This window comes from Porites lutea, chromosome 4, assembly GCF_958299795.1.
Source record: "Porites lutea chromosome 4, jaPorLute2.1, whole genome shotgun sequence".
Lineage (NCBI taxonomy): Eukaryota > Metazoa > Cnidaria > Anthozoa > Scleractinia > Poritidae > Porites > Porites lutea.
In genome coordinates, this window is record NC_133204.1 from 26995683 (window position 1) to 27012455 (window position 16773).

General features: G+C 38.9%; 2 protein-coding genes across 2 annotated transcripts in view; one reads left to right on the forward strand and one right to left on the reverse strand.

The window, feature by feature from the left end:
• Window positions 1-3612: 3612 nt before the first annotated feature.
• On the reverse strand, window positions 3613-7355 carry LOC140933145 (uncharacterized). The gene is made up of 2 exons (XM_073382660.1): window positions 5552-7355; window positions 3613-4933 (listed from the first exon to the last, which is right to left on the reverse strand). Exons 1-2 carry the CDS (start codon window positions 7221-7223, stop codon window positions 3789-3791), a joined length of 2817 nt encoding a protein of 938 aa, XP_073238761.1. The 5' UTR covers window positions 7224-7355; the 3' UTR covers window positions 3613-3788.
• Window positions 7356-7486: 131 nt separating this feature from the next.
• The window catches only part of LOC140933146 (protein RRP5 homolog), a 55561-nt gene continuing 46274 nt past the window's right edge, over window positions 7487-16773 (forward strand). The window contains exons 1-8 of the mRNA XM_073382661.1: window positions 7487-7566; window positions 9380-9506; window positions 10986-11126; window positions 12332-12505; window positions 12650-12814; window positions 13181-13283; window positions 13613-13716; window positions 14551-14622. Of these exons, the coding sequence (XP_073238762.1) occupies window positions 7502-7566; window positions 9380-9506; window positions 10986-11126; window positions 12332-12505; window positions 12650-12814; window positions 13181-13283; window positions 13613-13716; window positions 14551-14622 (951 nt within the window). The 5' untranslated portion in view covers window positions 7487-7501. The remainder of the gene's footprint in view (window positions 7567-9379; window positions 9507-10985; window positions 11127-12331; window positions 12506-12649; window positions 12815-13180; window positions 13284-13612; window positions 13717-14550; window positions 14623-16773) is intronic.

Below are 16773 nucleotides of genomic sequence, written 5' to 3' on the forward strand. Positions count from 1 at the left end.
AAGATTCACGCTTCTTCTTGTTCCTTCCGATTGAACGTCTATCCAAACGGCTCGGAGCTAGCCCTCGAGGAAAATTAAATTTTCTCAGTTTTTGAAAGGTCAAAATGGGTAACAAGATTCATATGTGCCAGTTAGAAACCGTCCTCCTGATTGCCTCTTTTTGATTGGATGTTGTTAACCGAAGGTTAAAAATAATAACTGATTCAAAGAATACTTGGAAAGCGCTTATTGTTTAACGACAGCAAACGTTAGACACCAGGGGCCACCAGGCATTGCTGGAGCACAGCCTTGACAAGTATTTTGCTTTATTTAAGATCCTTTCTCAGTAGCAGTTAATAGTGTTTAAATAATAATGTTCTTTGGCCTTTAAACATAGCAATTAAGCATTTATATGTGTTACTCAATGGCGTCTGTCAGGTCATCGAATCTTGCCCCTGGCTGTTCTAAATAAGGGAGACTTGAGGCTTGGTCTTTTAAACTCCAGAAATATTCTAGTAAGGTATTATTTTAAGGAAATTTGTTCCAGGGAAGCTGAATTAAGATCACAAAATAGTTGAAAATTAGTACCAAATGACGCTTTCATTAAAAACCTCGAAAGCAACGATAACAACCTACAATGTCGATTTCTTTTTTGCTTTCAATTACGTGCAAAGAAACGCGCACGTGAAAACAAATTTGCTGTGTTAAGAAAAACTTGTAGCTTTTAACTATTACACAGTTAATGACGTATATCCTTGTAGTCAAATATAGGAATTACCCATGAATTTATACTATGTTAACAATGTCTTTTTAGCACGAATCAGTAAGAACATGTACCCACTGGTTCCTTTATACATAAACCTTTGTTGCTTAAAGAATGATTAAAGAAAAAAAAATCCAAGTCTCACTCAAAAACCCGCAAAAAGATAGATCGCCAAGCCACTGTAATTTGTAGTAGTCCTTAGCATTCAACTGCGCTCTCCTGGGGGATTCGTATTGTTGTTTCCGAGCTCAGCGTTGCACTTTTATAAGGTTCTCTTAAAAAGGAAACTTCACGAGAAACTGAACCAAAACCGATGCAGTTTCGAGCTCATTTTTTTCCACTGTAAACTAGCTTTCAAAACAAGACGACCTTAAGGTTAGCCTCCATGATTTTTTTCTACACAGCGCCTTCTCATTGGAGAGTTGTGTATGTTTTCATGCCCAAAGACTTTGCTAATCAGGTAGTGTTCTCATCTTTAAACATAAGTTCGCGCGAGCGGTCTGTCAGGACAGGTGACTTGATTTAATTAGCTGAATGAGTAGAGATGACGGAGCCAGCGAGTCCTGGAGGAGTTTAGGCACCCTTCAAGTTAGAAAATTGAGATTAAAAACAGATAAAAAATTATAAAAATGAAAAGCAACTCGATTATTTTTGGACTCAAAGCACAAAAAGTAAGTCAAATTGTGTACGCTAAACTTATTTCGCGAAAAAATACCGTAAAATTCCGAAAATAAACCCTGGGGCTTATATTTTTCAAAGGCCCTTTTGAGGGGCTTATATTCGGGGAGGGGGGGGGGGCTTATCTATGGATAGAAATAGATTGGGCTTACCTTATAGTTGGAAGTAAATTTACCGTTTTTTCTTTGTTTGACTTTGTATTTGAGGGCAATTTTCCAAGTACAAGCCCTCGTGGGGCGATTTAACGAAGGGTTTTTCGCGTTACCGGTTTGGGGGCTCATATTTGGAGGAGCTTGTACATAGACGGTCTTATTTTGGGAATTTTACGGTATACTCTCTACACAGACTTAGCAGAAATGCATAGAGGAATGCGACTATACGGCTAAGGCGACAAGTGCATTAAATAGCACGAGGCCTATTTCAATTTCAATTTAAACTTCTACAAAGACGAATATCGAACAATGAAAATGATCCAATATGATCCTTTTGTAACGAAGAACTAGAAAAACTGAGGCATTTCTTTTGGTCTTGCTCCAAAGTAACTACCTTCTGGAACTCCTTAACCCAGCGAATTACGTTATCCAAAATTATCCCACAAAATTACAGAATAAATATTTCTACAGCCTTTGGATTGACACAAGTTGCCTCCAAAAATTCTAATCAAATAACTTCTGTCTATTATCAGCAAGACATTATATTTGGATATCAGAAAATATGAAAGCCTCTCCTAATATACAAGACATTGTACAATACCTTAAATCAACCTATCTACTGGAGCTAAAACCTGATGATGGCCCCAGCAAAAGTGGGAGCTATTGCAGACTCTAGTTTGAAGAAGCTTATTTTTATCTCTTCGCTTTGTTGGTCCCATGCACAAAATCGTACAAGTTCCTTCACTGCCTACTGAAAAGAGCTCAAACGCAATGTTGATGATAATTTTTCGGTCAAATGTTTCATTTTTCATTCATTTAAATATTGCAAGCAATACACAGTTGCATGGTATCAACTCAGTGAGCTTGTTATTGTTAGTGTCAACCTGTAAGCTACTTATAGTTAGGGCCTGTTTACATGGAGGTGGGGGACCACATGTAGGTGGGGTAACTCGCTTAGGTGGGGTAACCCGCCTGTCCATATAATCTCTCATTTTAATTTGATCACGTTTACATGACAGATTGGGTGACCCGCCAGGGCGTTCCCGATCTACCGGACCGGGTTTTCAAGGTGGGGTAACCCGTCTAGCCGGGATCGGATTCGTGATACATCAAATTCGCGCAAAATTCACTTTGGCGGTGGCTTTGCATCATTATTATTAAAGTTAACAATAGAAATCCATTGCTCTGAAGGTTGCAGCAAGAGCAACAAGGGAGTGTAGAAGTGCATTAATCGCCAAAACACGTGCTTTGCCAGCATTTTTCTTGTTTACGTGCTTAGCGACCATTCAATAATCTTGAGAAAGTGCACCCCGGGATGGCAGGGTTGTAAGATTGCATGTAAAGGAGGGTTATTTTTTTACCCCACCTAAGCAAGTCACCTCACCTACCTGGGGCCCCCCACCTCCAAGTAAACAGGCCCTTAGTGTCAACTTGTAAGCACCGTTTAAATTATTGCCTCTATGTAATTCGATGTCTATAAGTACCTGTTTTTGTTATGATTGCAATAAAAAGTATTTTAATCTTATTCGATCATTATCAGAGTTTAAAATATGACAATAAGGCCGTTATTTCAATTACCTGTTATTGCCAGCCGGAAGACGGGATCACTATTTCTATGCGATCATCTAGGTTAGCCACGTGAAAGTCAAAGGCCGCGCGGAATAAGGAAAAACGTTTTTACAGTAAACCCTTTTAATCTTACTGGCTGGTCTCGAGGGAAACGGGCAGTTTTGTTTCCCGCAAATCCTAACGTTTCCTCTGAAAGGAAGCAAAATCAACTACTTTCTCACGAGACCAGTCATTAACTGATTTGTTAAATAGCCTACAAAGAGGGTTCGAAGGTCGGGGGTAACAGTTCACTGTTGTCTTCAGACGTCATAAATGTTACGATGCTGCTCGCTCAGGGACTTTGGCGGCAAACAGTTTTTGATATATGTCGTGTGATCTTGAAGTAACCAATGAGGTAGCTCTCTTTAGGGGAAAACTTCAAGTTCAGTATATAACAATCCAGTTTAGTAAATAACAATGAGATAAAGTCACAAACATACGTTAATAATATGTTTATTTCAGTCCAAGTATATAAACTTTTTTAACGATAACTGCAATGCAGTAGAACCATTACTGCAATATTATTAACAAAATATAGTTCCTCTGGCTAGCAGAATAATGCTTATCGTTTTACGGTCATTATTGCAGACCACATGGAGAAATTTACTTTAGTTATGATATATTTTGATGCACAATTTTCTAATACAGTCAATGCAGTGTTTTCCAGCGTCAAACAGTCGCTGAAACCGTATCTTATCAATGTCTGTGCAAAAGTGCCTGCCATTTGCCATGACCTCTAGTCTATCCACAATGAACAACAGAGTTGAGATACGCCGTCTTAAGCTACCATGATAACTTTTCGTTTTTGAAACTGCCATTAAGATCGACACACCCTCAATGACCAGGTGAACTTGAAACTTCAAGTCTGCTGAAGCTTTCAGGTACTTTGGTACATCATGAGCACTGTACAAGCTCAGAAACAAACTGGTAGCTGATGTAACAGACTTGAGTGTGCTTTCGAGGTGTTCTCTCTCCAGTGATTCTTGTAGCTTCTTAACCATGCGATACTTTGTGTACAACACAGGAGCAGCTCTTTTGATTCGATGAGCTATGGCAACTCGAGAGTGATAATTAAACCTCGTCGACCCCACATCGTCTATCAGCTCCACCTCTTCTTCTTCCTTCAGTTGCTTGCTGCAGTCACCACCCCATCCGTGTTTGTCCCAGTGCCCAAGGCATGTCCAACAGAACTCCCCTGTGCACATGATACAAGACATATGAGGGCATCCATGGTTCTTTTCAATGGGGTAGCTACAGTGAGGGCATTTTTTAACATTAACTGAAGTAATTCCACCAGTATTATTTCTGACCAACTTGGCATAGGTTTCTGTCTTAGTATGGAAAATTGCTGCATCTGCGCATGATGCTGGCCAATGAGGCTCCGACTGACATCCAAAACACCAGTTTTGACCACAACTGCAGCTTACTGGCATTGGAACAATTCCATCTTGGGTTTTAGTGGCTTGTGTTGCCATGACAGCCAACTTACATTTGTCTCCTGGGCACCACTTCCAAGAGGTACTTGTCTCCACATATTTCTCTTGCCTCATTGTTGAAAACTGCAGAAATCTTTCAGGTAGAAGTGCCATTATGGTGGTGTCATCAACTGAACTGTCACAGTCAGAGCTTGGGCATTTGATGGTGATTTTTCCTTGGTTTATTTCCGCAGACAGATAGGACTTCCAACATTCATTACAAAACCAGTGTGCACAGGACTTCAAGGCAGTACAAGAAATGCCAAAAGGTACAGTTTCTAAGGGCAAAAAAAGAAGCATAAGATAGTATTAAACAGAAGACATTGCTGTAAGAAGTGTGTGATGATAACAGAGTGCCTGAGCTGAATGGACTGTTCTTGCATTTAATATTCCTTCCAGTAAAGTTGTGATTGCCTGCTAGAGTGGAATCTGGCAAAGGCCCATACAGTGTACAGTGTACATGAGAAACACTAGAACCATACCAGTAATTACGGTATGTATCTTGAAAAAAAAAAAACGCAGGTTCTCCCAATGAATTTTAACCTGAGAAATTCTGATGATCTGTTTCTCATAAAGAACTCCTTTATAAAAAAATTATTATATTGAAATGCCCCTAATCTCTGAGATGTACAAGTATCACAAAAGTCACTTTAGTTAATCTGAAGAACTGTAAGTTCCCTGGCTGGTTTTATTTACAACAGCAATGGTATCTATTAGAATAGAAGAACTTTCAAAACTACATGTACAGTGTATTGTAAAAAGCGATGAAAAAATATCAGTATCTGACAACTGAAGGTTTAATCTAATCTTCTACCCATCACCCACCTGCCTCTAGACAGTCCTAATGCTTGCAGTTATAACATTAAAGAGATGATCAAAAGAAGAAAAAAACTTACCATTAGAAGGGTCATGATAAAATTCCGAGCAACAGATTTCACACAGAACAGCATCAGGAATGATAGCACTGTTGTCTTCACTGGTCATAGGGTCACTTGTTTGAATGTTGCCATGGTTATCAAGGAGATTATTAGCAACTGCTAAGCTGGGTGAAGAAACTTTGCAAGACCATTTGTTGATGTCACACAATAAATCAAATGACATCAAAGCTACTCTAGTTTTAGAACCTGGGTTGTGATCAGCAGTATTGATCTCGTAACTTCTTGATTTCTCTCCAGTTACACTTGCTTGCAAAGAAATGCCAAAACAATTGCACAAAAACTCTTCACAATCCTGTGATTGTTTGGAGGGCAGTTCATCACTTACAACTGTCACAGTGACGTTTTCTGTGGCAAACCCTATGTCATCAGCATTGTGAGGCTGGCAGGTAAAGACAAACTTGGAGGGTTGATTTGTGGGGCAAATGCTGAATCGCCGAGGTAAAGAGGAACCCTCCTGGTATGTATCTCCAAACTGCTCATGCATTTTCTGAGGTTCAAGTTTTTCACTGTCAATATCCACACTTGTGGAAACTGCCTTTCTGGGAACAATTCTTTCAACTTTTAAGGGAGCTGTCAAGCCAGCACTGTCAGAGTCAAAATCTGCTGTATTGCTGTTGTCATGGTAACCATGCTGTGGGGTTGGTGGGTCAACATATATCACTGATCCTTTCCCATGCAGATTGACTGCATGTGACGAAGCTGGGTTCACTTTTGAAATCCTTTCATTTTTATTGGAAGTAATCCTCATGTGCTTCTTGACATTCTTGCGGCAATTACTTGTAACTGTTGGTGACTTAGTGATGTAACTTTCAATGTCAAAGTTTAGATTATGTTCATGAATTTTTGAACTCTGCTCATGGCTCTCTGACCACTTTTTTTCTCTCATGTCTTTATCAACATTGCAATCAAACGTTTTCCTTTGCTGATATTCACATTCTTGTCTCCTCAGCTCAAATTTCTTGTACCCTCCCCAGGTGCGCCTCTTGTTCTTTTTTCCTTTTGTTTTACACTGTGCCTTTCCAGGTCGACTTTCTCTCCATTTTCCATTGTGCTGTATGAAGCTTGGCCAGATTAACGACGGTTCGGTATGATTCACTTCGTAAACGATTTCGGTTTTATTAGTTTCTTTCCGTAAATCGCCGACGTGCGCGAACTTTCGTCGTTTCGGTTTCCGAATCTCTTCACCTTCCACCACAGCCTTGCAATCACCACGTCTCAGTAGAGGAGAAGGACCGAACAAAGAACAATTTACTGACAGCCTTTCCACAAGCACTGCCTTGTAATCATTTTCACTGTCATAATCCTCGGAGATATCCTTTGTTAAAATCCCTGGCAGGAGCCACCTCTTTCGCTTGCCAATGGCATACAACACCGAGTCGTCGGAAAAACCTCGTCCAAAACCCCAGCGTCGATGATTACGGCTTTGTTTCGCCACTTCTTCATCATCTAAGCCGTCCTGGACGTGGAACTTCCTCAGATATCTATTGATGTCTTTATCAGTGAAATTAATGTTTGTGTTGGCGACGGTTTTTGTCAGAAACCCACGATCGCCTGAAGAAACTGTCTCCCAAGGTTTTCTTAGCGTTCGACCGGTATGAATTCCAAATTTGCAGGTTTCCTTCCAAACCATGCTGTGAACGATTCTTCGGTGTAAACCAGAGGTTTCTGCCAAAAAAGTCAATCTCTTTGGGCATTTATTTACTTTCGAAAATCGCCACTCAGCGGTTTTAACAGCGTATTTTTAGCAAATTACTGCATTGTACAAGTCCAAACAGTTTTTTCAGGAACACTACATCATTTTCTGTAGCGTTCATTGGTTAATCGTTGTAGACTCGTCCCAGTTTTTTCTTAGCTCATCGGGCTTTTTTGTCGGTGAGTAGACTGGTGTCTATCGTCCGTAAAAGCAAGATGGCGGCAAAGGTAGACCGCAAGAGAACAAACAGTCAGAGTGGTTCGAAGTCTGAAACGACAAGGTAAGTTAATCAAGAAAGCATGAATAAATACGTTTAAGAAGTAAATTATTACAATAACTTTCTTTATGGCGAGTCACAATCTCTATGATCCCTGCATGCAATGTTATGAGATAGCTGTTTTGGTCACACGTGGTCGGGGTATCTGCTACAGATCCGAGCTCCGATACGCTACACAACAGGGCTCGAAAAATAAAACTTGAATTCCAGCTTGTCCTTTGGGCAAGCAGGTCTCACATTTTGCTCTCCCAGGGCCTGACTTCTTGCTCCTCCTAGTTAATGTTTAAGTTAGAGGATGACTCGTCTGTAGCCTTGCTTATTGGGCAAGTGAGCCTTAAATGTTTTAAAATTGCCCAGCAAGAAAATCTACTTGTCCCGAACTACGGGACGGGACTATGTTCGAGCCCTGACACAGGAATCTGTTTTTCAGTGAAATCGTCCAGTTTTTCCGTTGAAAAATTGATGCCTTGCAAAGGAATTTTATGTCCCCTAGTCAACTGTAAAGGAAGATTATTGTACCGGCCTGCATGGTGGCAGCCTACGTACATTGTATTACAGTGTGGCTAAAGCCCATAGTTTTCAATTTTTAGTGCTTTTGAGGGTGGTCAGAGGAGAGAAAGTGAAAGGTAAAGATTGAGACTGATGTGTCACTTGAAAGTTTAGTTTCCTACACATGCCTGAAACTTGGAAGCTGATGTTTTGCATTTGGAATAGAAAACTGCATTATGTTTGACAGTATATAGGGTGTTTTTGGGCAGTTTTGGCTCTTAAAAGCTAGACCACAGGAGTCCACACAATAAATGTACTGGATTTACCATTTGCCTCTTCCATAGCAATATATCCCTAAGCATGTATATAGATCAATGTTAACTAAAGTGTTGAATTGCCTTACCTGTGCATTCCTCTTATCATAAATAGTAATTTTTTTATATATATATATGTATTTTTTTTTCTTCCTTTGCTCTTTTATTTTCTTTCGTTTTTGTTTTCTTTTTTCTTTTTGTCATTTCGCTTTTTTTAGCCTAAAACTATGATTAGTACGACTATCTAATATACTTATTTTAAGATTTACTGTAGCTCTGCCATTGATTTCCCCATGTGTAATTATGATGATATTTTGTTCTTATTATTTAACTGAGGGAGCCCATTCCTTATAAGCCCGGTGGCTTCTCTTGGGCTTCCTCGCCATGAGAGTTTAAGTAATTAGATTTATTTTTTTCATTTGTACAATTTTTGGCAAACAAACAATAAACAATAAACAATATTGTCATCCTTTTGCCTCAAAAGCAGTTTTTTGAGCGATTTTGAAGGATTTTGAGTTTGCTGTTTACTGTTCCTAATAATAGAAGGACAAGGGCAGAATCCATATTTTGAACAACTCCAGCACCTGAGAAATTTTCCCCTAGAAAATCACATTGCTCTGCTTTCAATTTTTACAGCAAAAAGGTTGAAAGATTCACGTTTCTTCTCATTCCTTCCAATCAAAAATCCATCCAAAAGACCTGGAGCTAGCCCTTGAGGAAAATTAAATTTCCACAGTTTTTGAATGTCAAAATGCGTAACAAGATTCAAATGTGCCAGTCAGAAACCGTCTTCCTGATTGTCTCTTATTGAGTGAATGTCGTTAACCAAAGGAGTAACTGATTTAAAGAATACTTGGTAAGTGCTTATTGTTTAACGGCAGCAAAAGTTAGGCACCAGGGGCCACCAGGCATTGCTGGAGCACAGCCTTGACAAGTATTTTGCCTTATTTAAGATCCTTTCTAAGTAACAGTTAACAGTGTATAAGTAATAATGTCCTTTGACCTTTAAACAGTATGTCTCTATCGAGCGGAACAGTCCAGGAAGAGGATTTTCCCAGAGGTGGTGCATCTGCTCTGACCCCCCTTGAAGTGAGGAAAATTAAGCATGAAGCAGAGGAGGATGTTCTTTTTGGGGTTAAGGTGATATTTTTGTTATGTACTACTCGTTTGGAAATACAATTTTATGGACCCAATGCAAAAATGGCTGCTGGATTAATATTCTTTTGTTTCAATTAAAATAAACCTGACTAGCTTTGCTTGAGATAAGGAATTCTTTTCAACTTTGTACTTAAGAACGAGGCTAGTCAAGGCTAAGTGCATGGTGTTGGTGATCACAGCCATAATAAAATAATGGTACAATGCTACCCCATTGATTCATCAACTTTCATGGCTAAAACAGTGCCATATTAATACTGTTGTTTTGTACATAATACCGTAATACAATTGTCAAAGGAAAAGAAACTATGCAATACAGTCAAATCCCTCTACAACCACCACTTTGGGGACAGAAAAAAATGGCCATCCTAATTAAACATTAAGAATTATAAACATTTTTGGATACAGTAAGCATGAACTTAGCACAATGAACATGTTGTACCCCCAAGAAAGAATTTGTCATTATGACACCCCTACCTCTCCATAACGGCTACCTCTCCACAATAATAGGCTGATTTAGCAGCAGAACGGGAACGTCATTTGACGACAGGAAGGTGCGCCGAAAGGATTAAATGTGACTTCCGGTACCCAATTTGCTGCTCTGCTATTGGTCAACCCAGTTGTTTGATTTGCGAGCACAGTTGTCAACTGACATTCCCGTTCTGTCGCTAAATCAGCCTAATTATTATCGTGGAGAGATGGCCGTTATGAGGAGGTAGGGGTGTCATAGTCACAAATTCTTTCTTGGGGGTACAACATGTTCATTATGCTAAGTTCATGCTTACTGTATCCAAAAATGATTATCCAATCATAAATAATAAACAGAGAGATAAAATACCCAAAATAACTTGAATAAAAATTGTTTTTAATCAAAAAGTAAACAACTGACAAAATGAACAATTATTGTAGACAATTTATGCAGCCTCACTGAGACAGCATAAATGGAGCTCAATCAAAATATGATGCCGTGATTAATCGTCAACATGCCATACAGATCAAATTTTATGACCATTCCTTACTTTTTTTATCAGTCGCTGAAAAAACTTGCCATTGTGGAGAGGTTAATTTTTGGCAGTTGGGGACACGCTTCAGTGGTTGTTGCTGCTGTGGAGAGGTGGCCATCATAGAGAGGTTTAAAAAAAGTCAATCCACATGTATGGACTGTTCGCTGGGACAAAAAAAGTGGCCATTGTGGAGGGGTGGCTGTTTGTGGAGCAAGGCTCTGCTCTAAGGAAAATTGAAGGGTGCCCAGCATATGATTTGTATGAAAAATCTGAAATTTTCTAGTTACCCAGGAGCAAAAGTTGGGCGTCAGGGGCCACTGGGCTCTTAGAGCACAGCTTTGGTGGAGGTTTGAATGTAGAATACATAATTATAGAAATTATAGCAATTAGATTTGCATGTGCCACTGATCATAAGATGAAGTGATTGCGACTGGCTAATTTCTTCTTCTATTCCGTTTAGAAGTCATCACCAGAAGTGGAATCAAGAACTAGAAGGGAGAAAAAGACAAGGAAAAAAAAGACCACAACAAAGGAATTGGAAAGTAAAGCTGAGATTTCAGGGAAATTTAAGCTAAAACATGTGGAATCCCTTACTTTTAAGGTAATATTTGGAATGCCTTTCACTTTAAAAGTACATGTAATACTGTGAATTCCTGAAGAAATTCTTGAGAAAAATGACAATGTGTACACACAAAGGTTTGAGTTACAGTGCTTTTAGCGAGTCACACCTGCACACCTCGGAACTGCATGTTAAACCCTGTAAGGGGGTGTTTACATGACACCGGGGTGACTTTCACACTGGGGCGAGATCACTCTGGTTCCCCCTCATGGCTCTATATTTGTTTACATGATACCACCACAAAATGTCATGCCAGCGCGAGTCACCCCAGTGTGAGTTCAACCAGGTTGTTGTACCATGGCGAGAATTTCACTCCGGTATGAAATCTTGCAACGGTATCATGTAAACGCGAAACGACCACCCGTTTAGGTGTGAAATCGGTCTGCTGGTAGACTGGAATGGGTCACGCATGCGTAATGTCTACGATTTTGATTCACAAGTGTATTTTATCAACATGAAGTGTACCTTCAAATAACGAGATATGAAATGACCCACGCATTATGTAAATGTGATACAAAATCAGAAAGTCATCCCTGTATGTAACTCGTGCCAGTGCAACTTTTCTCATGTAAACACCCCCTAACACCCCAATTTAATTTTTAGCTTAATTAAAAGCAAAGTACCCTAGCTGTTACAATGCTCTGGAACGCATACCTATACCAAATTTAATAAAGTTTGCTTTGGTAATAATGAATTAGAAATTGAGCATTGGGCATTTGGGCATACAGAACTCGGTGCAATGATTTTCTTGATTTGCCTGTTTTTTTTGTGTAAAGATTGCAGTAGAAAAAATGTGGCATTTGAGATACAACTCAATGGAAAAATAAAAAAATAAAAAATAATGTATTTGGATAGTGTTATACATTATTATACAGTACAGTGTGTTTATTACTCTCACAAATTACTTCTTCCATATTTTGCGATCTAATTTATAAACAGGTAGCCCATTGGGTATAAGCTCCCACGTACTTCTTTGGGTTTGCTGGTGTTTATAATGGAACCTAGAAGCCCACAACAGCTACTGGCTTTGCACCCAAAAAAAAATGTACACAGCTACACTGTAGATAGTTTTCATCAAAGATCAATGACTTTTCAAGTAGTATGGTTTACCAACACCATGACCACACTTTTAAGCAATTTATATTAATTTTATATTTCATAGCTTTATCTGTTTTAATATTCACCAGAAACTCTATGTGGGTATGAAGGTGTTGGGAGCAATCAAGGAAGTGAATGAGTATGACATGGTTATAAGCCTGCCTAATGGGCTAAGTGGATTTGTGCACATTACACACATAAATGAAAAGATCACTGAAAAATTAAAGGAAGAGCTTGAAGCTGGCGAAACTAAAGACAGTGAGGTAAGATACAACTGCAATGTGCTGTGTCCAATTTTGAAATCACGTGCATGATCTTAGACCAAATTGCACTCCACTCAGTTCAATTACCATTATTAATCAGGTTAAGCACTATCTATGTCACGCATGTCTTGATTATCTTTTTAGACAAATTTACCAGAACTTGGTAAATTTTTCACTACTGGATGTCTGGTTCAGTGCTCTGTATTGGAGCTGGAAGGATCTAAACCAGGACAGAAAAAAATCAAGTTATCCCTGGAGCCTAAAGAAGTCAACAGTAGCCTGAGCAAGTCATCTCTGAAACCAGGAATGGTATGTTTAAAATAAAGTTGTCGTCACCAGCATCATCATCATCATCATCATCATCATCATTTTCATTAAAAATAATATTGATAAAAATTAAGATGATGATGATGATTTCAATAATTTAATGCACTTACAGTGTAAACTGACCTTTTTACCTAACATTTTAGAGCTTTCTACCACGAGACTTCAGAATTATTTCATGATTTTCCCAAAGAAAGGCTGGGGCTTTTTAATTTCCCATCAAGAGAATAACATGAAACAAGAGAGTGAAAATTTGTGAAGACAAAGATGGCTTAATTTATAGATTAAATTAGTTATTTAAGTTACTGTTCACAAGAACTGTTTTAATGTACAGTGTACATGTTTGTTTAGGTTCTTCCAGGATACGTTTCAAGCGTAGAAGACCATGGCTATCTGATATCATTTGGCATTGAAGACACAAGAGCTTTCTTACCAAAGAAAGATGTTATTGAAGGTACAGTACATTGCAAAGACCCAATAATTTATACAATTGTAAAAAGATCTGATGTTAAATGTGGCGCATTGATGCTGGTACAGTACACTTTTAGTCTCTACCAGAATATCTCAACTAAAATGGAAACTATATATTTTTTTCACAACAAATAACTTTTGTATGTAAAGGCATGAAACTAACACAAGTCATGGCTCGACAAACGTCCTGTCTGGTAGTTTTATCTTGGTGGGCAAGTAACTTTTAAACCTTCAGTGCACTTCAAAATTGTTACTACAGCCATTTAATAGAATTGTGGATGTTGCTGAATGCATCATTTAATCTCTTTTCAGAACTCAATGAGGGTCATCCACTGTGTTTGTTAGTCAAGTCTGCAGCTGAGGACAAGAGAATTATAACTGTTACTGCAGACAGAGATGAGATTCAAGGTGCTTTGGTATGTTACAGTGTTTTTCAGGTACTTAATGTGCAGTAAAGGATTTTTCTGCTTTTTATTAGGTACAATGTAAAACATTTTGGTTATTACTGTGTTGTGTGGACAAGTCACTCACATTGTGTTGGTGTTAGTATCAGGGGCACCCAACAACTGTTTTCTGTAAAATATCTGTTCAGAGAAGCTAGTATTGCCTGAGATTTTCTATTAATTGAGGACTGCTAAAAATTTCCATTTGACTGTTCTATTCATGTACAACTACGATTTTCGGAAGTTTAATTTTTTCACGTTTCACGCCCCAGGTTAGGCTATTTTTCGTAGGAAAAAGGAAACCTAAAATTTTCAGATTCAAAAATGGGATGGAGAGAAGAATCAGAAAAATTCCTTTCAAGATACGTTAAATTGCATCTCAAACTTTCGCGAAAATAGTACTGAAGCCCTTGGAATTTCGAAAAGACTCAAGTTCCCCTAGGATGACTGAACAGATACAAATTTTATAGCGCCGCCTAGAATGCATTTCTAGAGATCTAAAAGTACTCTGGATAGCCTGAAAAGTATTTTAAATGTAGTTTTACGGTGTTATTGACATTAACATTATTTATACTGTTATTTGTTTGACTGTGAAAGGTTTGAACCCAGGAGTCATTTCAAAAGTAGGTTGAGTTTGATAGTCCGGGTGAACGTAGTCCGGAATAGCACTGTTGTTGTTGGCTTTGACTCTGAAGATGACTACCGCACAGGTTGTTGAAACGTCAGTCACTGTCAACAACAACAGTCCTATTCAGGACTAAGTTCACCCGGACGATCAAACTCAACCTACTATTAATTTGTTTGTAGGTTAAGGAAGATATGAAATTGAAATTTTCAACCCTCCTTCCTGGCATGTTGGTGAAGGCTTCTGTAACTCAGGTAAAATAGAACATTTACACTCTGTATAATTATGCTAAGCATCCATCATGCATCATATAAGCTACGGTACTGAAAATCCATGACAAGTAGTCTTTGTCTCTGAGGTATTGATAAACTACTAAAAAAATGACATTTATGAAAATGGCTTTACCTTTTGTAGTACAAGACTGAGTTTATACAGTGTACAGTACACAGTTATTGTGAAAACAAATTTAAATGCCGTACAGCCTCCAGATCTGTTCACAAAAATAAAAGGCAGTTAGACATTCAAAATAGAATTTTCTGAGACAAATGATTTTATTCTCTGTACATTGCTTTCACAGCCGTGCAAAGACAAGTATTGCAAAGAAGAGTTCTAGAGTAATGGTATCTGGGGTATTAATCTAGCAGAAACTCTTTCAGATAATCCAGAATTTTTGCAGTTAAATACAAGTTTTCAGAGTTAACATCAAGGAGTGGTAGTCTTATCTTGCTGGCCAACGGTATTTTGAGATGCGCATGCTTCAGTATCCCACGTTCTCTAACACTTACGTGCAATGTCTGTAAAACAATACTAACACCAGGTGTGTTGTTTAAGGTCAACAAAAAGGTGGTTTGTGAGACCTTTGTTGTATAAGAACGATTTGGGGGCAAAATTTTGAAGTTAAATGTACAATCCTAGAAAAAAAACCTATAATGGCCATCCATTGAACAGGTACTACATGTATTTTTATTCAAAGACACATGAACAGTGTAAGGTTAATTTAAAGTTAATAGTGAACTTAAGATGCACTTTTTCAGCCTACGGGTACGGATAAGCGAACTTGTTTACCTCGCAGTTTTATAAAAGCCAACCTGGGCTGATCAATAAAACAGCCCATAGAACTCACAATAACACGGTTTCCTGGTTCATTCTCTCCGAAGGAACTCACAATACTCGATGAAAACCCCTACAAGGAAAACTCGCTCTCTTTTTGTCTTTCTTTTTTCTCTCTCTTTTTTTTCCTTCTAGCTTACTGCCACGTGTTCATTACCTTATTTGGTAGTCCTTGCCCTAATTTGGTAGTGGTACTAAACGTCACAAAACTGTGAGGGGTAGGGACGGTAAATCTCTCGCACACAACTCCCCCGAAAATTGTAGCTCGCAATTTTTACAATCAACCGTAACTTGAAACTAATCCGATTTACTATATGACAGTCCAGTTTATACTTGAACTCAGTTCAGTTTATCAGTTCTCTTCTTCTGGAAATTGTTCTGCAATTCTCTTAGCAGCCCTCTGAGCGGCAGTTCGTCTTGGTCTTTGTTATTCTACATCAGCTCAATCTCTTCCCCCCTTTTGAGGTTGGTCAACATTCTCCACCGCTCTGATTTCCAAAGGACAAACTAACTGAAGCGGTCGATCAATGGTGTGCCTTTTGTGTAACAATGTTATCCCTCTAACGACGTCATCTTTGCCTTTGATAAGACGCACTACTTTACCCTTTCTCCATTCTCCGCCGTTCTTTTCGTCTCCAGTGATTAGTACAATTTCTCCCACTTGAGGTATGGTTCCCGTTTCCTTGTTAAACCTGTGACTTTCCATTAGGCTGTGGACATACTCCCTTTTCCAGCGTTTCCATGCATTGGTCTTAGCATTTTCCAATCGTTTGGCCATCGTTGTTAGCTTCTCTGCATCTGAGCCTTTGGCGTCTTCTATAGTATACACACCATTCTCGTGCCCACAGAATCAACTTCGGTGTAAGCACCGCCTCTTCCTCTCCCTCTGCTTCAACATATGTCAAGGGGCGAGTATTCAAATTTCTTTCGATGTCCATGCTGACTGATTCAAATGCTTCATAGGAAAGAGATGATCTCCCCAAGGTCTTGTGCAAGGTGTTCTTTATCTCTTTAATCAATCTCTTATAGATTCCTCCCCACCAGGGTGACTTTGCAAGATTAAACTGCCAGCGGTTGTTCTCACGTGCTAAGTAATTCTGCAACTTCTCACTTTTCCTCACTGTCTTGATCCAAGCTGCTGTAGCCTTAAACACTTTGGCTTTATCCGAGATGATGATGGCATTAAGCTTACTCTTGAATTCATCTCCCGTTTGGGTGCGTGCAACCTCCAAACGGACTGCTCTGGAGCTGGTACAGGTGAAAATAAAGACATAGCACTTTCCTTCTTCTTTCTT